The sequence below is a fragment of the Phalacrocorax aristotelis genome, chromosome 1 (genome assembly GCF_949628215.1).
Source record: "Phalacrocorax aristotelis chromosome 1, bGulAri2.1, whole genome shotgun sequence".
Classification (NCBI taxonomy): Eukaryota; Metazoa; Chordata; class Aves; order Suliformes; family Phalacrocoracidae; genus Phalacrocorax; species Phalacrocorax aristotelis.
The window spans coordinates 104,232,931-104,258,255 of NC_134276.1; the positions used below are offsets into that span (position 1 = coordinate 104,232,931).

At 39.0% G+C, this 25,325-nt stretch overlaps 1 protein-coding gene and 1 long non-coding RNA gene across 4 annotated transcripts in view; one reads left to right on the forward strand and one right to left on the reverse strand.

Moving 5' to 3' along the window:
- Nucleotides 1-25,325, forward strand: part of GRIK1 (glutamate ionotropic receptor kainate type subunit 1) — a 173,772-nt gene that overhangs the window by 121,406 nt on the left and 27,041 nt on the right. Inside the window, exons 8-11 of the mRNA XM_075101183.1 lie at nucleotides 13,812-13,919; nucleotides 18,158-18,271; nucleotides 19,484-19,687; nucleotides 20,306-20,529. Coding sequence (XP_074957284.1) covers nucleotides 13,812-13,919; nucleotides 18,158-18,271; nucleotides 19,484-19,687; nucleotides 20,306-20,529 — 650 coding nt within the window. The remainder of the gene's footprint in view (nucleotides 1-13,811; nucleotides 13,920-18,157; nucleotides 18,272-19,483; nucleotides 19,688-20,305; nucleotides 20,530-25,325) is intronic.
- Nucleotides 14-18,132, reverse strand: LOC142060866 (uncharacterized). Of its 3 annotated transcripts, XR_012661958.1 has the most exons (6): nucleotides 17,116-18,131; nucleotides 16,475-16,608; nucleotides 8,225-8,399; nucleotides 6,563-6,729; nucleotides 4,855-4,934; nucleotides 14-3,979 (listed from the first exon to the last, which is right to left on the reverse strand). It is a non-coding gene; the product is annotated as an uncharacterized LOC142060866 (long non-coding RNA). The 3 variants fall into 3 exon arrangements; XR_012661954.1 differs by having other exon boundaries at nucleotides 14-4,934; XR_012661952.1 differs by having other exon boundaries at nucleotides 14-6,729; nucleotides 17,116-18,132.

The following is a 25,325-nucleotide window of genomic DNA, read 5'->3' on the forward strand; positions in this document are numbered from 1 at the left end:
TGAAAGACAAGACATGTGGTGGTTACAGAACATGCAGAAGAGCTGTCATCACCTTCTCCAAACATTTCCAAGTAAATTTTTTAGAATTGCCATAGGCAATACATGACATGGTGATTCACCTACACAGGAAGTACTGAAAGTTACTGAAGCAGTACTCTCCACACAGGGTGTTCTATGAATTTTAAGGTTTCCTTGTAAGCTTATTTCTTTGAAAGTATGAAGAAAAGACAAGAGTTACCCCAGTACTCAGGGACCTGACTTGAGAATTAAGAAATCCCTGGGGTACTTTCCTCACTGCAGCAGTCATGGGAACACCCAGAGGAGTCAGGGGAGCAGCAGTGGTAAAGATCATTTCTCTCACACTGATGTCAGCCATGCTGCATCCAGATTCCCCACTGGCGAGGATGTGGAAAGACTGTAGCAGGAACAGTGAAAGTCAGAATATTGTCTCAGAAATGTCTGTAAAGAGATGAACTTCTCTCTCCCTCTGATTTGAGCTAAGTGGGAACCTTTGCTCTCCTACTTCTCAACCTCAAACTAAACGAAGTAGCATTGCTATTCATACAATTTCTGGTGCATTTTAAGAATATTTATAATAAAATTGAAAGTTAGCAGAAGGCTTTATATCAGTGAACACACCTGCATAACTCTACAGTGGTGACCTTACTTTGGGTGATGCTAAGTGTATACCACAAGGGTCCTGAATCCTAAGCCAGAAGAAGTACTCTGACCAAGAGTACCAGACGTATCTCAGCAGATCCAATTCAAAGCTTAAACAGTTATATAGTTCACATTTATCATGTCCAGCTAGCTTCTCTTGCATAGAGTAAGATACGTAAGCTAATTACTGATCATTTTGCAGATGGTGTCTTTCATGGTCAGTAAAACACCGATTTAAATACTCCGTAAGTCTTATCTTCCTGTTTCTGTTGTAGCCAGAAAAGATGGTTGTTGAAAGTAGAGAATAAGGTTTAATAAGACTGTATTACATTTCCTGAAAAGACTGTAACAGGTGTCGGAAACTAAATAACAAATACATTTGGACCACCCTAGTTCATGTTAGGATCTGGTTTGCTCAACAATGATAGATGAACTTTTATTATAAGTTAGGAAGTTAATAGATTAAAAACAAAAAAATTCAAGCAGGCAGAATGGTAGTTTGGGCCCACATAAATGCATTTTATTTTTACTATTTTGTGACATGGTACTGACAGTCTGTGAAGGCATTTTACAGACTGGTCTGAAGACAAATATTCTGTAATGCAGTCTAAACAAACAACTTTCAGACAAAGAGGTTACCTGCAATGCAGGTGTTAGAGCTTAGCAAGTACTTCAGTTCGTCTGTGGTGGGTTTCTGCATTTTATTTTAGTGGTGATAAGAACTGCAGTTCTCCCATTTGCGTTGTGGGCCAATGCTATAAAATACCAGGCTGGTGGTAATAGAAAGGACCTCAGAACCCGCCCCAACATTAGTAGAGGTTAAGGTGGAAAGCCTCTGACTTGCATAGCAGCTCATAGGCTGTTTCTCTCTTCACTCTGTTGTTGGTAAATTAATTTCTTTCAGCTTGTCACTGTCCTCTTGGGACTAAGGTTCAGGTCATATCTGGCCCTCAGGTACACACGAGCTAGCTTCTTCCTGAAAGCAACTGGAAAGTGGACATCTTAGTAATCTTTTTGATTAATGCTGATCCAAATGCATGTGCATTGGATTGGAGTAGGTTTCTGAATTTTCAGAGTACATGAAAACAAAAGATGGCTAGTGTAATGTGAGAATACTCCTCTCTCAACCTTAGGACTTCAGGCAAGTGCACCAGGTAACAGCAGGAGCAGATCCACTGTCTATTTTTCTTAATGACCAAGAACTGAAGTGCTACCAGACAGACTACAGGAGAAAAGCACTAGCAAAATTTTCTGAGGTTTCAGAATAATCAATTACAGCGACAAAAAGAATAATCTATGCTCTAAAGACCTCATGAGCTAATGCTGATTATAGAAAGCATTTGGAAATTTGCAGAGAAAAGCAAGCCTGACCAAAGGCCCCCAGCCCTGAGGGTAGCTTTGAGGTCAGAAAGGTCGTCATTTAGTTCCCACAAAGGAGGATATTACATAAAATACACTGTCTGGAATCAAGACTCTTCCACAATAGCTCATTAAGATCTTTTTAATGAAAAGTAAATCCTTGTCAGAAGCTTTTGTTTCTCAGTGACCTAATATAATTCATATCTAAATGATATTTTAATCTTTTAGCCCTTATGGACGAATTTTCAGGGAGTATATCTTACCCATGCCCAGTAAAGAAAAGGAGGTCATTGTCTCTGTTCAGAGAGGGAATAGGGAGAGAAAGGATGATTCCTCCTTTCCTAAAAGGAGAATGTGTGTAAACGTGAAACAGGTGTTTATAATTGAATGATCAAAATCCCTGGCCATGTCCCCTTTAAAGCGTGAGATAAGTCCCCAAAATAATGATTGTCTGTTATTCAGTTATCATCTAAACCAATGTGAGCTCCCCCCACTCATATCTAGTGACAATTAAAGGAACAACTCCATAAAGAAGTATTTCAGAAGATAGAGAAGTAGACTTCATCCTGAGTGACTTTATTAAATCCCCTCAAACAGAACCACACACAAAAATCTCAAAGATAAAAGAAATCTGTAGCATTTACACCTACATTTCAGTTTATGTGGTGTTTTTGACAAGATACATTTCAAGATCGTCTAGTTAGTAGAGACTAGGAGTGAAAGCAATCCATCTAGATTCTGTATCAGGTATTTGAATACAGCCTTCCTTTCATGGTATGACATTAAAAACACTCAAGAATCCTCTGAGCTGAACAAATTCTTTGTGTAGGCTAATGTAATGACCACAGAAAACAACAAGATAGTTGGACTTGGTCACTCAGGCACTACCACATCTGTAAAACTTTCAAGCCTCTGTCTCAACTTATTTGTAATAATTCTTCTGAGTGAAGACGTCCCAGTTAGTTAGACTGTAAAGCCAGCCTCATTTGAATGCCTTCAACCTCAAGCAACTCTTTCCTTAGAATTTATAAAGGGTTTTCCAGCTCTCTGCTACGTGATTCTTATTTCTACAAGTAATAAGTGGTATGCCTCATGGAACGTCTCCAGCCTGCAACAAAGACACGGATTAGTAAAATTAAGTTCTGGAAGAATCTTGCTTAAATTATCACACTATTTTTCATTGTTAAAGACATAAAATGATACCTTGATTTAGCTTATTTGTGTACAGGAAGAGTACTGTAAATGTTGAACACATTCTATAGTTTTCAAAGCATCTAGCACTGTGGTCTGTGGATGACATTCTGCTTCAAGAATAAAATTAATTAAAAAAAAAAGAAAAGACGTATCCAGTCCTTCCCTGTACAACAGGACAGCAACTGACTCAGCATCAAGAAACGAAATTATGCAACAAGGCCATCTTTATCTTTACTACCTTAGATTGTTATTTTTCCTGCTTTTTGAAACCATGACGATAATGCAGAGCGTGGTACTCTGTGTTCTGGTTACATTGGCTATAAATTTTTTTTCATGCTTCTTCTTTACAAAAAAGAAAAGAAAAAAACATTATCCTACATACAGAAGAATGTAACTCTGGAATCTTTTCTTCCAAACTGAAGGCATTTAAGCAAATGATAGCCTTGCTCTGTAGTCTCCATCAGCATAATTAGAAAGACTGGAAAACAGGGAGAAGCTATAATTTCCAGTCCACAAAAAGACCTGGGAAGACGTGCACCATGGGGAAAAAGTCTTGACAATCCTCTGAGCTGAACCACTTCTTCATGTAGACTAATGACCATAGAAAGCAACAAGATGGGTGGACTTGGTTGTACAGGGACTACCAGAACTGTTAACTCTGGCTCAACTGATTCGTAATGATTCTGAGTGAAGATGATTCAGTGCATTAGTCACTTGCTAGCCCACAGTTGCCTCCAAAACCAGCTGCATGTCTTCCTCACCTGTGCTGAGAGTGTACAAATGATTTAAAAACTCCTGTCTGTCCTGAGGTATCTGTTATATACATGGTTATTCTAGACCTGGTTGATCTACAATAAGAAAGTAGTAGATTCCTATGTTTTCTCACATTTTTAGTGCTGTTTTCCAGCTCTCAGATATTGGGTTTTTTTCAGCACATAAATGTTTAAAAGTTTATATCCTTTAAATCTCTGAACTCTTTGACATTTACCCAGCACTTTAGATGGATAGTAAGTTCCTACTCTCTCATTCTGATCAACCGGTGCAGGTGGGATCCTGCAAGTTTGTTCTTCTTTTGGCATGGAGGAAGCAAGCAACCATCCTCAGGACTGCTAGATTTCCTGGGAAGCTCTGGTGCAGGGGACAGAAGACAGACTAATGAGTTGCTGATGGCACGACCACATCCAAACTGATTTTGTCCGAATTTGATGAGCTAACATTTTGAGAAAGGGACAGGAAAGCACTAAGTCTTGATTAACTGGTAGCAAATCACAGGATGTAATTTTCAGGGGATTCTTGATAATAATTAAATCTAAAACAAACATAGAACATCATTGGAAAAAGAAGGAACTGAAGATGTTTCATTATAGGAAAAGTCTGAATTTAACATAACACAGAAGGGAAAACAATCCATCTGGGGAGATATTTATCAATTATTTTTTTATTAATTGGCAGCAACTCCAAAAAAAAAGGAGTACAAAACAACCTGTAAGAGAACAGAACATTTCTTTCGTTTCATGGACTTTTATTACCACCAAAGTCAACATGCGAGAGTATTTTCATGGGACTAAAAATCTACAGAATTGAACAAAAAAAGAAGTGAGCAGTACAAGACTCTGGATGTCAGAAGACCCCAGAACTCACCATCTCCCCTGCAGTCTGAGGGAGGATCTGTGTGTCAGTCACCCAATCTTCCTGCTGCACAGAAATCTCTATACACATCACTGGGGAAAGATGACAATATTTCAGTTCTGAAACATATGATAGTATCTCTTCTGCTGCAGTTATTCTCTGGGCTCTGATGCTGCCATATTTAGTTAATTCAAAGAAAAGCAATTATTTACTTTGCTAGGACTTCTCTCACCAGATAATTTTATATGAGGGTTTGATCCACTCTCATTAATACAAACATTTTTATTTGCTTTACTTTTTAAAACCTTACTTCTTGTCCATTGAGTAATGGACAGATTTCTGATATGAGCCTTAAGTACCAGTACTTAAGGGGTAGCTACAAAGAAGATGGAGACTCCCTTTTTACAAGGAGTCACGTGGAGAGGACAAGGGGGAATGGACACAAGTTGCTCTTGGGGAGATTCTGACTGACACGAGAGGGAAATTTTTCACAGTGAGGACAGTCACCCATTGGAATGATCTCCCCAGGGAAGTGGGTGACTTGGCCACATTGGACACTTTCAAGATTCAGCTGGACAGGGCACTGGGCCATCTTGTCTAGGCTGTGCTCTTCCGAGGAAGGTTGGACTAGATGATCCCTGAGGTCCCTTCCGACCTGGGGTTCTGTGATTCTGTGATTCTGTGAGCCTATTACTGACTGTTACTTTGAACTGAAAACTCTTAACTAAAAATGCAAACAAAACAGCTGCTAGACTTGCATCCCATGACGATTTATTAGGAAAGAAAAGTCAGCTTTCCAAGAAGATAATGTATGGCTGAGGTTAATGCCAACAGGGATTCCTATTCTGCAATAAAATTTTGACTGGAAAATCACTTAATTTATGGAATGAGCTATGCACAGATTGCAAAATGATGGTCATAGAAGTTGCATGCTAAGAATAAATACATATTGAACTGATTCTGCAAAGTTCTGATACTGTGATATCTAAAATCAAAACAAGAAATCTGACAAAAAAGATTATATATCTTTTCTTCCATTCTCTTTTTACTTTCTTAAATATTACCTGGAATGTAGATTTGTTTATAAAAAAATAAGAATTACTGTAAAGTGATTTTTTCTGAATATATGGAGGATATGTTTATATTTGCTAGACAAAACTTTTTTTCAGAACATATTTTATATGTCTTGGCCTGCTAAAAGTGCCCATCATTTACTCCACACTGATATTTCAATTTAAGTGTTAGTGCATGGCCTAAACTGGATTATACTTATTTGTACTGGAAAAGCTCTCAGGAGCCCTAGTCACAACTCCATTGAGCCACTCATTGCGCACAGTCTTTGTTCCAAAGAGCTTACAAGGTAGTTGTTAAATGCGGATGATTTAGGTTTTGGAGCATTGTATTCTCATTGAAACAACCTGTTCCTCAACCACACATCCTCCCACTCACACATTTGCCAGCATTTTGGTCCCATTATCTTAGGTGGAAATGACACAGTACTTTGTATCACGAGGTCCCCACAGGCTCCTTGTCATCCCTGTTGTTCAGTGGGTCAATGTCACTGTAATAGGACAGCAGCTCAATTGGGGAGGACATTTCCAACTCAAGATGATGGGTGCGAATGCCAGAGCTTTGACTTTGGCTCCTGGCTCTGCCGTGGACTCTATGCAACCATGAGAAAATTACTTCAGGACAGCTCCAAAGCCTGTGTCGTGGTTACCTGATAAGGCAACTCTGGTTATTGCTTGCTAGACACTTCCAACATGCTGACATGATCAGGATGTTCACCATCCATGCTTGTAGCTACCACATCACTCTCAAACAAAAGCAGCAGGACCTAAAATCTAGGTGAAGAAGTCGTGTAGCTGGAAACGCTGTGATTCCCTTCTGTAAAAGATAGATGAGAGCTTTTGTCTAGTTAGTGTATTTCGTCCATTCGCTGTGTAGAACAGGATTTCTCTACGTACTGTCTCGCCTATGCAAATGGTATCTTTTACAGTGGGGTCCCAATCCCCATTAACACAGTAGTGGAAAGTTATGGTTTCCATGTTCATAATCAACAGTAGTCCCACTCAGGCACTTCAGTGACAGTCATGTTCGCGCATGGTAAGATAGACTCTGCTCTCACTAGGAAGAATAACTGGCAAAGTTTGACCTTCCCTTCAGATTCTTCACGCCCACTCCCTCATCTCTGGTATTGATGCAAAGCAGTCTGGTAGGTGAAAGCTTAAAGGAACTCAAAGGCTTTTCAAACATATGCTCTGAAATGAATCCACCTAAGTGATCATCCTCAAGTATTCAGAGCTCATTTAACAAATTTGTCACACCAAAAGCCTTTCATATGACTACCCCTGAATGTCATTAAGCTCAGCCACTGCTCTGGAAATGAGTGCTCTTGAACAGCTCACAGAACAGCCTGTGACTTTCCTAAGACATCCACCTTCTCTATTTACCTACTATTTCACTCTCTTGTTTCAAGCCAGGGGTGTGCTCCGTCTTATAACAGCTGCCCAAACCCATTCTTAAGAACAAGCCTCCCCCGCAGCTCTTCTTTTCCATTCCAGTGCTGCTTAGTAAAAGCCCACCAGTCCTGGACCTCTTCTGAGTAAAGAGACTATGAAGTGTCAAGGTTTTCAGTGGGATAGATAAAATCCTGCAATGATGAATGCTGAAATTGTTTTTATTACATCTGTTATGCTAAATTTGGACCAGGATAATGGAAAAGTTATACACTAGCTCACTATATTCCATAATCCTTAAGGATCTCTTTTAATAAGAGGATTAATTGTAAGAGCTTAAGTTGATGTGTGGCTCAGAGCACTTTATGATTTCCACTGTAACTAGAAGCAATATCAATGTCATTTAAATCTATCAACTGTCTCTGCAATTCTAATAAAGTGGGAGCTTTCTCTTCCGAAGAGAAATAAAACCAAAGAAAAATTAAAGTAAACTTTTCCTTGGTCATTGCCATTTTGGTTAGTATAATACATTCATTTTAGAGAATATGTAGGTCCAGAAAAACTATAAGGTCAGCATGTCTCTGCCACTGTGCAATGGTAAATGAGCAAATGTAATCTGGGGAGTTGAAGACTAATGCTTCCTGAGTTCCAGGTCAGATGATTGCCAGTATTTTTTCTATTGTTTCATTCATCATTCAAAAAAGAAATACAATGGCATGATGGTGGTGTAAGTTAATACCTTTTACTTCACAACTGTGGTTAATTAGAAATGTATATTAAATCAATAACTGATGTTCAGTTTTGCCTAGTAACTTCTGATAATAAATAAACAGATTATAATGCCAAGAATTAAAAATACAAATATACTTGGCCTATAAATCCATTATTAAAAAGAAAAAAAATAAATCAATCTAATCACTTACCTTTAACATGCTTGGGAAAGCAATCTACCAAAGGTCAAGCTAATCCCATCGACAAAACTGAGTAGACAGGAAAAATATTCTTATCTTCTGTTAGACTTCACTCTAGCTTCTGAATGTACCTTTCTCATACTGAAGAGTCCAGCTAACCAGTTTCTTTTCCAAGATCCCATTAAATCTGTAGAAAAACTCTGCTGATTGCGTGTCTTTAGGACAAGGTTTCAAAATGTTCAAATTGCACATAAACAGCAAGGGAAAGAAAATAAAAAGAGAGGGAGAAATAAAAAATACAGAGACTATTTTAGAAAATAAATAACTAAATATGGCCCATTGTCTACTTTGGAATTTCTTAAGTTAATTGCAGTAGGGTTTTTTTTGTGTGCCCAGATGCATTTTTAAGGCTTTTGAATGAAGATGTCTGTCAATTAGCATTCATTTATATCCAAGAATAGTCTTCACATAAGATGTTATCCTCAATTTACGATATTTTCAGATTAAACTAATTCAGGCTTCGGTGGCAGATGCAAAGTGTCTGAATATCTTGCACAAACTCAGGGTATTGTGCAGGGTTTTGGAGTTGAACAACAGAACAGTTCATTTTCTGCCACAATACTGTGCTACAATAGATTTTCTTCTTGGCTTTTCACTCAGAAGTTTTATCAACTCCTTTTGGCTATATGTTTTAAAAATTTGTTAAGAGTTATAAGACTTTCTCCTTCTACCACTGAAAGCAGATTCAATGTGTACATGTTGTGTAAGTGATATAGTCACAGTTCTATTTGCATTTGGGGGTGCATATTTGTGTCTCAGATGTTTTCTTCTAACATTAGCTCTGGACATACATTCAAAATGGGGGGATGATTTTTTTTTTAACAGAGGGAACAATAAAAGATTAAAACTTGAGTTTGGAACTCTAGAGAGATCACCTGATTAATTACAAGTGGAGGTCTAAAGAACAGGTTTAGAATAACTGTTTTATTTCACAGGTTATTGGAATAAATGGGATATTAATAGAAGAGCGGAAACATCTGATATTTTGAAATGTTATTAAACATAATAGTTTAAAAAGTTGAAATAAGATTAGACCTTTGTATTTTTGTATTGCCAGGGGACTTTGAACACTTTAAAAAAGACCCTGAAAAATTTAAATTTTTCTAACCTGAAACACAACTCTCCAGTACTTGTCACTGCAACATTGGACTCAGAAAGAGAAAATATGCCACAGGCAGATAAACAGTTAACTAAAATATTTGGATAAACTTATATTGAATAAGGAAAAACAAGTACATCATAAAAACACAATCGGTTTTTCTGAGAAAGATTGACACATTCGTGTGCAGTAGTGCAATACAGTATCGACAAAATTGGCTATATCCCATTGAAGCTATACCATAAAGCTGAATATGCATTATATACACTGTGCATTATGATTTTGTGGTCTAATTATATCTTGCTAATACAAATCTGGAAATATAAGTGAGGTCTAGTAGAGACAAAAACAGTATATGAAATATACCTGTCGTTTTACCTTAGTAAGTCTGGCAGCAGCTGAACTAATTGATTCTGTGATTGAACTGTGGATTGGCTTTGGCTGAAGCTAAGGCTGCTCTAGTAATTGATTCAAGATAAAGAAGTGGAAATTGATATAAAGACCATATGATCGTAGTATGACTTGATAGCAAGCTTCTGGAGTGTTTGCTCTTAGAAGCTGAGTCAGCTTCATTTTCCAGTTGTTACAATTTTTCCATCAATTCAATCAATTACAATATGGAAACCAATATTGTAATTTGAATAGTTAACCCGAGATTTCAGTTTGTAGTTTACCCGCAAACTTGATTTTTTTAAAGTAGTAAAAATAGAAAGTTTCACAGTTTTGATTAAGTTTCTTTGGATATTTTTGCCAGGTCAGGTACCTGACAGCCTTCAGAAATGACTGAAGACTTACCAGCAATCTGCTCTGTCTACCACCTTTTCAATGCTTAGTAAGAAAGGGTCTGAGTAGCTGCTGGTCCTGTATGTTTTGTTTCTCAATTACCAGCTGAAACCAACATATTGGGTTAATTCTCCATTTTGTTTAAAAAGCAGGAGAAAGTCACTAAATGTTTACAACTTAGAGATAGGAATAAAATTTTCTGATAAAACAGAGTATTGAAGAATGTGAGACCTTATTTTGAACCTCAGACAAACACTGCATTGCCCTACAGCTACAAACTGAACTCCTGAAAGAACAGTATTTCCTCACTGTTCTGTTGTCAGAGGCAGTCTGCAACCTTGCATAAATGAGATCTAAGACAAGCAAAGGACGTTACAAACAGAAGCCACTGAAAAATCACATTTTTTTAATTAAGCTGCAAGCTCCACTCAAAATTATACAAACAAAATTGAAAATACTTTCTCTCCCTAAGAGTTTCAAATTGTGCCCTTAGTTCCTCTAATATTAAAGCAAGGATGGAGTGCAAAAAAGCAATTTCTTTTAATGAATTACATGATTAGGTTCCAATTCAACTTTTATTATATCCTGTAACATTTAACATGGAGTGTCACTAGAAACATTAACATTGCTATAAATCTTGGGTATAAAAGCATGAAATCTCATTGCTGTGTTAAACAGTCGTGCGGTTTCTGACTATTCAGAAAGTTCTGCTTCATTTCTGTTCATTAATTGCGTTTGAGAACTGTGTGACTGCTGCCTGTTCTGTTTGCCTGAACACGGCGCCTAATACAGCATCCTTGATTGACCTGACAGGCACCTAGAGGTGGCAGTGATACATTTAACTTTCTTGACTTGCAGCAAGCAAGTTGTTCTTTAGGACTCAAACCATATTAAAAGCTTGGAATTTTTATCATAGGCTTCGGAAGGCCTGGGATGGACCACAGTTTCCAAGCTCATCCCTCCCTTTGTTTCTTAAAGAAAACTTTTGTTTCTGGTCAGGAAAGAAACATCACCTGTTTGTCTAGACGTGCTTGCACATACAGACACCACAACTGTCTTGAAGTCAGAAATAAAATTATGCTCACTGGACTCAAACCCAAACGTTTTATTTTTATTTAGACTAAATAAAACACAAATCAGAATTTAAATTTAGAATTCAAATGGTATTTGAAGTGTATGCCTCACAATTAGGGACTGAAAAATCCCTTCAACATTTGAGTTTAACTCTTCTGAGAAATACTCCTTGACTCCTGTTTATAATTTAAGTCACATTTGGGTCACTATCTGATGGCCTAAGTGGGACTTAAGTTAGACAAAGGCTTATATGCACTTTTCTGCTACCTTGAAATTTAATCATACACCTATGCAGCTTGTAACATCTTTTCCTTCCATTTTTTTTTAGTGGGAGGGTAGAAGCACCAATGCCTATTTTCAAAAGTGAGCTAGCATTTCATCATATAAATCTTTTTTACAAGAATGGAGGTGTAGGCTCCTGATACCAGTTCCAAAAATAACATATTGGTTCCTTTATTCAAGATCATATCACGTAAGCAGAGAAGCTGAGCATCTGATATGTAATCAATAAATGTGAGCATTTCACAGAAGCAAATTGCCCTCTGAGGAGGAATTGATCTCTAAAGATCATATTTTTAAAAATGTTCCATCTTTATGAATAAGAGATGCGGGTCATGTCAGAGTAATAACAATACAGACTGGAAAAGTGATATTATATAATGAAATGCATTCACAGGTATCCCCTCCTGCTATCTTAATTATATCAGCATACAAAAGCACAAGTGTTTCACTATTTACAACTGAGATTTTTGTGTGTCCCTGCATCATTAAGATGGAAAGTCTCATAGGAAGTTTGTTGTATTTGTGCTTTTCCATTCTAATTTTACTTCAGCATGCTTCAAAATTCTGTTATACTTCCACAAAATTCTAGATGCACCGGATTTGTCTGAGACACATGGTGATAACACCCCAGCATCTGAGATTAAATCCTGCAGATTCAGAGCTAGAATTTAGATTTAACAGGAAGGGGAAACACCATTTTGTAAATCTGCTGATTTTTAAGGCAGCTTTCCTTAAGTCATCCATTTACAACAAATTAAATGACGCAAATAACAATGCGCAGTAGAAAAGCTCATAATTTAAGAATTTTGTGGCTGATATACATGAAGAAACTATGCCATCATTTATCATCAGCCTTTCTTGTATCTTTGAAGAATTTAATCTAATGTGGGAGCTCCCAAAAATAGATTATAGAAATCATCTGCAGGTTGAAATCCATCAAATACTTTCTTTTATAGATAAGCTTCAGTTTTGGGGACAAAATGGAGGCTATATGAGAGACAGATAGATCTCGTTTAAAAGAAAGTAAGCTTGCTGGGAAGCTTACAAGATACTGAAAACTTAAATTGTGGAAGAAGTTAGTTCTGGACATTGATCCTACTGCACTGAAGAAGCGTTTCCCAGCACAGGGAATCATCATGGCTATACAGACTGATGTACAAAGTCCACCACGTTAACTTACTCCTGATGCTAATGTTCAAAACAAGGAAAATGTGATTTCACTTAATTATGATAGCGCAGTAAAATGCTGCCTGGATCAAAACTGATCATATGCAACTCATATGCTGTACTTCAAACACGTTTGTAAGACTCGTGTGTATATTACACTACCAAGTTCTTATTAGGTCTCTGTGACTGGGTGAATTTTTCCTGAAAGCCTGCTTTTAAAGCCATCATCATCATGGCATCAACACCTGTGAGCACAGGCAGCAGCAGTGCTCATATTAGGAACAATAAACCTCATTTTTTACTTGGGAACTTGTGTCTTCCTTGGGAATGTAAATTGAGTAGGGATTAGTGAAACATTTCAGCCAAGTCCAGGGTGTTAGGAGTCCGATGCTGGTGGTAGACATTTAACCACAACCTGTCCAAAAAATCAAGCAAGAATGACAAAAGCGCTTCTTTCATTTATCTCTTCCTGGAAAAATCTGGATTTCTGGGCCCTGAGTAGCAGAGGCAGTAACACACCAGACTAGGCAAGGCACAACAGAAGTGTTGAGAAAGCTTTGGTGATTTGGGATGATTAGCTACCTTCCTTTATTAAGGACCTTCTGGGGACTCCCATTCAGCACTGATTGCCACTTGTTACCCATTAGTCATGGAGAACTTAAAAGATCCTGGGCTGGGGAAAAGAGGATTGCTTCAGGGAGGCTGGTGGATTTAGGCTGTCTTATGCCAAGGTTCAGACCCAAAGCTTAGACAAAGCAGGCTCCTTTTTAATTTCTTAGTGAATTCTTGCACAGTGCAAAACTTCCCTGTCTTTGGGCACCTGTGATACATATTTTATTTTTCTTTCTCTCCAGTATATTTTTTCCATACAGTACTAGATGTATATAAATCAATATATTCAAACTATCACAAACTTGTGCCTGACTGTAAAATATGAAACATATTGAAGAGAAACCAAATAACACAAAAGTTGAAGAAACTGGTCTTTTTAATCAAAGTAACAGAGTCACATATGTTTAAAAACTATTTGGAAATGATTCAATGTAATGGTTAATTTAAAATGCAATATTTGTTATGGCTTCAGAGCAGTTCCTACTAATTGTTACAGGGAAGTGTGTTTTTATGTTCACACAGGCACGGTGGGATGGCCTGACAGGGCGCATAACCTTCAATAAAACAGATGGTTTACGGAAGGATTTTGATTTGGACATTATTAGTCTCAAGGAGGAAGGAACAGAAAAGGTAACCAGATCTTTTATAAAACAATGACAAAAAGCTAATTTGACAGGGGTTGTAGGGAAGTCCATTCTCCGCAGCTTGAATCTCCTGTGCTTGGGGTAAAAAACACTATTCTCAAGATTATTTAAGTCCAAGTTAAAACAGAGCTACTAAGACAGTTTTATTATTTTACAACATCTACCTTGCATTTTGAGGTATAGGATAGGAATTTGGGACTGGCAATAATTATCTGAATGGGAATAATCATTTTAAGTGCGCATTATCTTCAATTCTTGCCACTGTAACTTGGGGCAGTAAATTCATATATATATAGATAAAACCTAGACTTATCTTACATGTACTGCTTTTAATAAGTATGACATGAGGGAAATAGGAAAGGAGGTGCTTGAGTAATAACCTCAACAAGAACTTCATGTTAAAAATCCTTCATGTTTTTGAGATTAGATGGGTTCTTTTTGTCTAACATCCCTAACTGCTTATCATAAAAGGAGCTAAATAGTGAGACTACAGGGGACTGAGTTGTAGCATCTTTGTTTGAAAACAGAAAATTCTGCCTGATACAATTTCGGAAACTGGTTCTTCATTCAAACAAAAGACAAATAAAATGCACATTCCTTCAGGACACTCAGAGAAGCATGCCTCTGAAAAAAAAATGCAAGCCAAAAGATCTTGTTTTCCTTACACTTCTGCTTACAAATTCTCCTGAAGGTGCAGAGGTGTAAGGCAGGGGTGGCTCTCTGACTTGCAGAGACCATAGGAAGGAGCCCAAAGCCATGGATGCTTTTGGCCATGTTTCACACTGACCGGACAGCATGGCTGCTGGCATCCAAACCCCATCGCTGCTAGCTGCGGCCCATGCTGGAGACCAAACAGGACCTGGGGGGTCTCCGGAAGGAGGCAGGATGGCCTTACCCCAACCTGCAGGCAGCAAACTTGGGCTCCTGGTGGGCACCACGGTGCTCCCTCCACAGCCGCCTAGGAGGTGGCCACTGTGAGTGTCCAGAAATCCCTAACACAGGTAACACCACCAGCTCATGTCAGCTGGAGGCAACGTTGCCCCTTGCTCTGCGTACACTTCCTTGGCTTGGAATGATAATTGCTGATGGGTTTATTGAGACTTTAAATGTAATTGCTCCCACACAGCTCTACAGACTGGTTCCCTTTTCATTTTTAATGAAGCACTCTGTTTATTTTTCTCTGTACCAAGGCTGCTGGCGAGGTTTCTAATAATTTATATAAAGTGTGGAAGAAGGTTTGTACACAGACAAGTGATGCAAAAAACCTTTGGGCTGGGTCTTCAGACTCATCCTTTGGGTTTTGATAGTGACTCTCATGTTGCAGTTTAGAGACAACAGTCTATCCAAGAGTATGAATTTTTCTGGTAGAAAACATTTCGTCCCAAGTCAAGAGTCTGTGATTCCAAATAGTAAAAATATCTTGGCAGGATTCAGCTTTTTCACCAAAATTTTTTTTTAATTATTATTTTATTTCTCGGGAAGTGCTTTTCTTCTCTTAGAGTAGAGGCTCCTGGCTGCAGCAAAAACATTGCTTTGCTCAGCTGTTTTCACTCCTGATTCACCTGAGATTCACCATGAGTTGTACACTTGCACCTTTTCAAATGTGTATTAGCATCAGCTGAAAGGACTGTTTTAACATGCAGGCCTGGGAGTTTTTTGCCTCCCACAGAATGCATACTGTGCAGGCAATGTTCGAGCATTTTTGACTCAAAATTTTGATGAGTGTGTTATTAGTTCCTTACAGAAAATAATATAGATGATTAAGTGGATACTGTCATTCACTAACACATGGAAATTGGAACTAAGCTTGTTTATAAAAGATCTAAATTACCCCAGGACTCTCATCCCTCCTTTAACGTGAGGTACCTCTGCCTGGTGGATAAGGCACCAAAGTGGGAGTCAGAGAACAGCTCTATGCCTTGCTCCCTGCTGGAGGTAAACCCATAGCCACAATTCTGTAAGGAGACGATAACAACTGCATTCACCACGTTTAAAGTGTTCTGGAGTCACAAGATAAACATTTCTTATAACACTTAGAATTATATTTTGTATGTATTTCACACAGACCTTCTTATTTCCACCCCTCCCACATACACAGTTTAAAAAAATTTTGGTTTTGTGTTGTTTTGAGAGGAATTTTAACGCTCCAGAGTAGACCAGTGCAAAACATCCTATAGCACTCTTTTCATGTTCTTGTAAAGCACATAGTTAATAACCTTGTTTTAATCTTCAGTGAATCGGGCTAAGGCACAAAGGCCCCCATTTCCCTCATTACTGGTGAATAGATCATCCTACCTGACATGCAAAATGTTATTGAACCAATCTCGCCTTTGACTCTAGGCATTTTGTGTTACACTGAATTGATTTAAACAAAATTACAATTGGTTCAGAGCACAGGCTTGCTGAGAAGGACATATGACACCTCTCGAACTTGTCACTAAACTGCAATAAATCCCCCAGATTCACCATAGTGATGTACTACCTTGACCTCATTCTCCCAGTGCCCCTCTGACCTCCTCCATCACTCTAATCAAGATTGACCTGCAGTGTCATTCTTTTATCCAGACGTAGGGTGGTCTCCTGGTGTGTTTTGTATGCACTGTGACTGTGTTGCTCCATGTTCTTCATGGTCGTTCTCTTCTTCCCTGATGCCAGCCGATAAAACCGTGTCAAGTCTGTAACAACAAGCAGAGCGGCTTTTTGATTAACTCAGCCACCTTGGTGCAAAATCAAGGACACTGGTTATTTACTACATTCCTGGCACAGGCTATCATAAATCCAACATTTTATTTCATGTTTACTTTCCAGATCAGTTTCCCAACCTGATCTAGTTTTAGAAACAAAGGGGATGACTGATAAACACTTGAAAAAACAATTTAGAAAAATGGCATGACTATCCCCATTAAGCATACTTTGGGAAAAAAGTTTGTGAAAGGCAAAAACAATGGCACCCAGGGACACAAACACAAAGTTTGTTTCAAATTATACAGTTATTACCCCAAATCCACACTCAGCAGGCACAAACTAATCTGCTGGGTTTGCTACAAAGGCAACATGATCTCTGCCTCAGTTAACAACAAAAGAAAAAGAGTCCAGCCTGGGTCTGAAATGACTGAGCATCTGATGGCAGATAGAGACCTTCAGTACAGAGGAGAAGTCAATGGCTTGTATCTTAGACTTACTTGGCAGCTTCACTGGCAATCCCAGCAGAGAGGATCTGAAAGCAGATCCCTCCCAGATAGAACTGAAACATGCTGGCAGAGCGGTGTGGCGATGTGAATGGCCAATGTCAGGCCCCTAAGCCATCCGTCTGGTGCTCTACACAAATGTCCACTACAAACCAAGCTGCCTGACCCAGCCCCTTGTCTGGAGTTTTCTCATACCAGCCCTCAGCCATGCTGTGTACCTAAATCTAAAGGCTAAAAAGCCTGAAGAGATTTTCAGACAGCATGTATGTTAAGTAAATATTTATCTGAATAAATCACCATTATAAGTTCTGCCCTTGCAAAGTGTAGATACAAATTCACTGAAATAATGAAGATCTTTCCCTTGAGGCTTTGGATTAGGCATTAAATACTGCAATTCTTCACTATCTCTGGGGCTTGAAAGGAATTTGCCTTTGGCCACTTATATTTACTGAGCAAATACTGATCAGTGGGTGAAATGGTATCACCTTGCTAGCTCTGTCATATATAGTAGTCAAGAAATGACAGAATAATCTTTGCTAAACCTGCTAAAGGTACAGCAGAAGCAAAACGCCAGTGCATCCATCAATCTGCTTCAACATATTTATTCAAGCTTTTAATCTGTTGTATTGGAAGAGAGAGGTCTTGCCATGTGTTTCAACTCTACCATTTATAAAAATTAAAAAAAAAAAATCATAAAAATAGACATTTGACATTTTTTAGCAGGAAACAAAGTCAACATGTTCCACTTTTGTAGCAAATTAGCTAATACACCACTGCATTGATGTGCCTCATACTCTTACAGCTTATTCATTTCCACCTGCTTTTGAAACACGTTCCCTGTGTTTTTTAAATCAGCCATTTGATGTTGCTGCCTTACTCAGACCTACAGCCGTTTCCCTCCTCTAGCATTTAGTACTGCTGGTGTCTCTTTCTGTGGTGACTAGAGCCAGTGCACTCTTCCTAGGTGGTGAGTCTTTAGGGAAATATTTCGGCTCGCAGTGGCCAGGCAGCCGCTCACCCACTCTCTTCTGTACAGATTGGGGTTTGGAACTCATACAGTGGCCTTAACATGACGGACAGCAACAAGGGCCAATCGACCAACATCACGGATTCCTTGGCTAACCGGACGCTAATTGTCACCACCATTTTGGTAAGTCTCGCTGGGCACAGGTGACGCCACCAGCCGCACTGTAGGATGCAGGCGTTGCTGATGGTGGGTTGCGGGGCTCCCTGCGGCTGCCGTTGCCAGCTCTGCCCTGCGCTCCACAGCTGTTTTCCTCCACCCTAAACAATGTTTTGTTAAACTAGCCTGTTTTCAAGCAATTTTTTTGATTTAGACTCAGAATCACATACGCATTCATCTATCCACAAGATTGATTCAAAAATACCCCACTGCCGATGAAAGACTCTTGGGAACCTCTGCCTCCAAAATTGTTTAGCTTACTTCAATATTTCAGAGATGAACCCTGCATACTTTTCTTCCCAGAAGAATTAACACACACAAATACTCAGCTTTTAGTCAGTGCTTATACAGCCTTCCTTTTTACTGAAAATGAGATGAAGAGGACTGAAAGAAAGTAGCAAACAGTGGATAGACAGATTGAGGTATGTTCCTACTATGATAAAAGGAAAATATGCAACAGAGTATTCATGAGTTGTTTTGCCTTGTGCTTTCTCCCTGGCCAGTAATGCCACTTTCTTCAATTATTCTGCCTAATTCATCAGGAGGAGGGAAAGAGCTCAAAGGCTCCCTCTACACTCCTTTTCTATTGCCAGAGGTCTTTTGCCACATTAAACTGCAGAAACTTGCTTGCCCAGACCTTCCTCTCTCCAAAATCCTTTAAAAACAAAAGCAACAGGGTACTTTGCAATCTGCCTGTGCTGTTCTCCATTCTCTCGTGTGAATACCTGCTCAACTCACAGCTATTTTATACATGTGAAGATTTAAAAAAACAATAAAGATTTATTTCTCACAGAATATAAATTTTAGGTTTCCATTATGACTCTTTATCTGTTATTTAGGCTTCTTTCTCCTTCAGTATCCCTTCCTGTCCTATAGGGTGGGACAATGTAGAGCACAGATCCTGGGTCTGATTTTGGAGCTGCTAAGCACTACTTTAATTAAAGCTCCAGGGAGCTATGAATGGTCTGTTCCACTGAAAATTAGGGCCTTTATGCTTATCACTAATTGAGTCAGTCAATTTGTTAACACACCTAAAACAGCTTTTAACGGACATGGTAAATTACTGGTTTCCATCTAATTGCAATCCATTTATAAAATATTAACATAATTTAGAGAAACTGATATAATCTGAAAGAAAACTCATTTCTATTGCTACATGTCTACTGTCTTTTTCTGTAGGAAGATCCCTATGTTATGTACAAGAAGTCTGACAAGCCCTTGTATGGAAATGACAGATTTGAGGGTTATTGCCTGGACTTACTAAAGGAGCTGTCAAATATTTTAGGCTTCATCTACGAGGTCAAACTAGTTTCTGATGGTAAATATGGAGCCCAGAATGACAAAGGAGAATGGAATGGGATGGTCAAAGAACTCATAGATCATGTAAGATTGAATCCTTCTCTCTTTATTCTCCTTTCACCCGTAGTATTTTATATGAAGCCAGCCCAAATGAAATGTTTTCTTTAGTTTTCACATTTTAGAGGCACTGATCTGTCTTTATTGCCATTTGTAGGAAGTCATGTCAGTACATCTGAACCAACAGTTTGTGGGTGTTGGGGGGAAACCCCCTCTGCAGTGGGGCAGCGAGCACTGAGCTAGCACAGGTCCTGCCCACCCCTCGGCTACAAACTCCAATGGCAAAGGCTGAGTTTCCAGCTCCATTCTGCCCTGTGGCAGCCTCTGATCTGTGGATGCAGTCCCTGCCCAGATGGTCTGCAGTCCTTGCTCACAGTCTGTCCCATTGCACAGGACCGAGCCCCACGTCCCTGGTCATACCTCTCCTACTCACATGCAAGTCACAAATATCCCTCTGCCTGCAAAAAGAGGAAACAGATTATCACGTACCAAACAACACCCTAGCAATGTTAAATTTTGTCACACACTTCAGATTTATAGTCAAATTTGGTTTAGTTTTTAATACTAGGGGGAAAAAATGGAACGAATAGTAGTGTGTTTGCTGAACATGAAAAAGAATGAGTATTTTCCCATTTGTGTTTTCAGAAAGCTGATCTGGCCGTTGCTCCTCTCACTATTACCTATGTAAGAGAGAAAGTAATTGATTTTTCCAAGCCCTTCATGACGCTGGGAATCAGTATCCTGTACCGGAAGCCCAATGGGACAAACCCTGGTGTTTTCTCCTTTTTAAACCCTCTTTCTCCTGATATTTGGATGTATGTCCTCCTAGCCTGCCTTGGAGTCAGTTGTGTCCTCTTTGTCATTGCAAGGTAAGTCCAAGACGTAGTTTTAGATGCATCCACATCAACTACCTCCCTTCCCATAGGTGTTGCAGGGGCTTTACAAAATAGATGTAGTATAACACTATCCTAAGGGTTTTATCCAGTCCTAAAACAAAACATTCTAGAAGGTCTCTTGGTATTTTCACATCGACAGTGCTTTCTCTTTTATATATTGCAATGTGATGAGATTTTACTTTCCTTAAGGGCTGAATGGAGAGAAATATTCAATGAAATGCGTCAGCCTTTCTTTGTCAGTACACAACACCTCAGCAGACTACATGTTGAAAGGCAGTTTATATTACTTGCATGTAAACATTTCTTTTTCCACTAACAGTGCATACGGTTAAAAGGTAAGAAAGAGGATGTGAACATATTTTTGCTGAAGGATGTTATTTAGCTCAGCTAATTTCCTCTTGAAAATACAAGATAACGTGACTAGGAACCTGAGGGGACAGTCTGCAAGGTAATGTATACCCAGGGCTCTCTCCCAGAGCTGCCCTGAGGTGTACCCTGCCTCTCAGTGGCAGGCTCCCGCTGATGTCCCTCTTCAAAGCCAGCAGGAAATATGCACGCACACACTGCTTTTCCAAATGGGGCCAAAGCTCATAATGTTCTCAAAGGCAAGTGTGCTGCAAAGTTGTGGACCAGTGGACCACAGCTGCATCTCCAGAGGGCCAGCAGAGCACCCTATCATTGAACTTTACTTTAAAAACTCTAGACAGCTGATATGGTTTCACATACTGGATACGTGCTACTTATCGTGGCCTCAGAGACCATGGACCACAGTCTGGGAGGCAGTTGCTCTAGGGCTTTGAACAAGAGCAAACCAAGCATGAAAGAAAATGAACTTAGAAACTTGTCAGATGAAATTGGTCATTTGATGGATACTTTTTTCTGTACTCCTGAATAAACCCGGACTCCAAGCTGGAGTAGTTATTGTCCTTTTCTTCAGAGAGTGGCCTTGGAAGTTCATTTCCAACTCTCTTTGTTTGATCTCATACTATCCTTCATGTTTTCTTTTTTATAATTTAAAACATAAATATTTTTATTAGTGCTTCACAGAGATTCATGTTTTGTTCTTTTTACTGAGGATCCCTAATTAAGCCTTTCCTTACTTCTGTTATGTATTATTTTGCGTATAAAACAATGTATTTCACATGAATAAAGTATATGGAAAATAGCCCAAGAAAATGTTTATACTATGAAATATAAGAACTGAATCGATTTATCATTGGAATTCCACACATTCACATCACAGAAAGAGTAACAGAAATGCTGCAGTTTTCATTGTAAATGATGGGATTAACTTTAAGAATTCAGCAATAATGTGTATATTCCAATGTAAGCATACATACATATACTTCATTCAGTGGTCATAAAATAATTGTAATCTGATTCATTGATTCTGATAATATAGGACATTTTGCCTGATTTCCACTTCTGTGTGAGCCAGGTCAAATTAAGGTCTTGCTGCTTCTCCTCCAATTCACTGTTTTCTTTTAATCAAAAGACACCGCCCTGCAAAACCTGTATTCACATGAGCAGTTCTGCTAAGAGAGACTGGCCTCGGACATACATTTCCCTATGGTCCACTGAACAACCCTTTTTCCAGGTCGACGACTCGTGTGAATACTTTGCTTGTTTGCATGTTTCTATACTGGTACCAAAGTAGAGAATTTTGTGGGATTTGCTTTTTCCTTGAAATTGCTGAGAATGTGAAGAAGAAGGAGAGAATTAGAGGAGGAGAGGTCATGAGTTAGCTTATTAATGTTGGCCTAAGGTAAAGGAAAGAGTTTATCCATTCCTGGCAGCTATGGGACTGTATACAATTAGTCATGACTTCCCACAAGCTCTTGCAGTGGCTCACTGTACCATAAATAATAACTCTTACTGTACGCAAACCATGATCTCATTGATGACTAATATTAAATCTGCTCGACTGTGACAGATTGACTTTTCTGCAGTTGTGTGCCAAGTCTAAAAACATCCCACAGTCCTCTCCACCTCAGAACAGGCGGAAGCGAAAACAAAGCCCGAGTTATCCTCGGTGCTTCTATTTTTTAAAATAACAGCATCAGGCTTGCAAGAATAAATAACCACCAGGGTCTTCTGTCTGCTCACAGAGCTGCCTACATGCAGACGCGTGGCCAGGAGCAAACCAAAGGGAAATGCACAGTGGTCACAAATCATCAGCTGTGAAACCTCTTTGCTTTTCTTTCCCGGCTGTTAAATATTGCTCCAAATCACAGTATAGCCTTTGGGTAAATCCACAGGTTCTCCTTGTGTAACTATGTTACATTTTGTCTGAAATCTTTCTAAAAAGCAGTAATTCCAGGAGCAGCACAACTAATGAAGCCTGATTTCCCTACAAATTTGTGTCATGTGGTAGATTGTGATCGCCAGTTGAAGTTTGTGTGTGTTTGCTTTCCCTGCAGCTGAAGGATTTATAGACAAACTTTCCCACATGGCCTAACTGATACATAACAGGTTGTGAGCTCATCCTGCAGCTTATCTCCTGGTGGGGCTACTACTGCAACGTTTCACTACACTTGCGGGAGTATAATAACCTCTAAGGCCTCTACTGGTTTGTCAGATGTGGCTAAAATTAGCTAAAAGGCTTAAATGTTATTAGAGGTATAGACCTCCACACATACATAACACACAGCACAAAACATGACTTGTAACAAATATATCAGGTTTGCATATCGTTCTCATAAGCCACTTATTTTAGGAAAAGAGGAAAAGAACACCCTAATTCAGCAAAACAGTTGATATAGTTTTCTGAATGTTTAAATTTTTTCTGACATAAATGCTTTTTTTGAACTGATGCCTAAAACCAGCACCTAATTAGACTGTGACTACATAGGCTGAAGTACATATAACTGTGTTCACATGTCATCTTAATTTACTTTAGACTTTATAAATTTTAATTTACTCCCAGAAGATAAGACATTCATACAGTCTGTATCTAGACCTGTTCACATCTCCAATTATGTCAAGATTTCAGTAAGATTTGGCAAGTGTTTCAGCAAATATGGGTTAGATTGGTTTTAAGAACCTCAGGAAGCATCTACTTCTTAACACTGCCACAGTAAATTAAATGGTTAACAGTATTTTGACATCAGTTCATGGAAGACAATACTTAGGAATCATTTTCATAGACTGGGATAATCTTCCTGTTATTTCTTCAGACTTTTCAGCAGCTGAATAGTTTCTTGTTTGTCTTTGAGACTTATGTAGCCCTGTCATTGCTGTATTAATTTTTAAACTCAAACACTGAAGTTTTTGTCACTGTGGAGGGTTACACACTGACACAGCTCTTTTCCTAAGCACACTGGAAGTGAATGAACAAGGCATTTTCTGCCAAAGTTTCCCTTTACTGCTAATGCCATATCAGTTGTACTGTTGATGTCAATGACGGTAGAGTTATGTAGCTGAGGTAACCATCAGTGGTGAATAAAGTCACACAGAGTCTATATGAAAAGATTCTTATGAGACTTGAGCATCTCATCGTTACCAGAAACCTCAGCATAGCTACTGCTGAACGTCTGAAGAAGCAGAAAACCAGGGGAAAATGGCCAGGAAAACAGAAGGCCTGGGCAGTGAAATAGAGCAGAATTGTAAGCCAGACTCTTAGAGCTCATCACAGCAATACAAACAGGAGAAGAAAATCAGCTTTTGTTTCAAGGTGAAAAAGAAATATATCCCCTAGTACCACATTGAAATCTATACCCAGCTCTATAAAAAACTTTCTAGTCTGGCAGAAAAAGCTTTGCTGCCAGCATTTCATTGCCACGTTCTAACAACTCCCTTTTTGCTCTTTTGGTGATGGAGACATTTATGTCCAACCTACTGAACATGGTTGTTGTCTGAAATGATGCAAGATCCCAGCCTTGGGCTTCTCAGTCAAGTCAGGCAGAGTTATTTGTACATCTCCTTGCTGTCCCATGTTAACACTCTAGGACCCTGTCGGTGGATGCTCAGCACAGGACCTCTTAGTTTCTATGGCAGTTGGTAGCTCAGGCAACCTACAAGTCGTAATTCTGGGTCTCTTATTAACAATGTTTCCCCATGTGCGCACAAACTGAGTTGAGAACAATTTTGTTACTACACAGCAGCTGGTTCCATTATTCTAGCAAGAATTTGAAATATATAACTTGATGATTGCTTTTTCTTTTAACTGGTGTATGCAGAAGTGTTGTATTTTGAACCTGAAAACTATGTCTTTTTCTACAATTTTTAACACTATTGTGCTAGTAATGGTAATACTGTGCAGCTAATGGCACCCTAAGCTACATACTGTTTCAGTTAGTGGGTTCATTAATATCAGAGTTCATTACTTCAGCTAAGCAAGGCACTCTGCTTGCAACCGTGCATAAATTCAATGCTTAATTATATTGTTGAAACAGTAATTAAAATGTATTGGCATGACATTGTCGATTAAAGCTATATTCATAAACTCCACGAGAAAGTATGCAGCAAGCCACACAGCAGTGGGAAGCAACAGCAGGCAAGGTACCTTCGGGAGAAACGGTCCTTAATGTAACTCTGCCGAGCGTCGCGCAGAGCAGAAGGGGCGCAGTTTGCAGTTGCAGGATGCGGTGTAGGGAATAGAGCAGAGTTCTTCCATTAAAGGCAGCCTCTGTACAATTCGTTCCCTGCAATGCTGACAACGTGGCCCTATGGCTTTCAGGCACTGCAATTGCTCCTGAATGCCTTCAAATGATTGGCAGCCTTTTTTCTGCTGCTGCGGCAGCCTTGCACAGGGAGAGCACGTTCAGCGT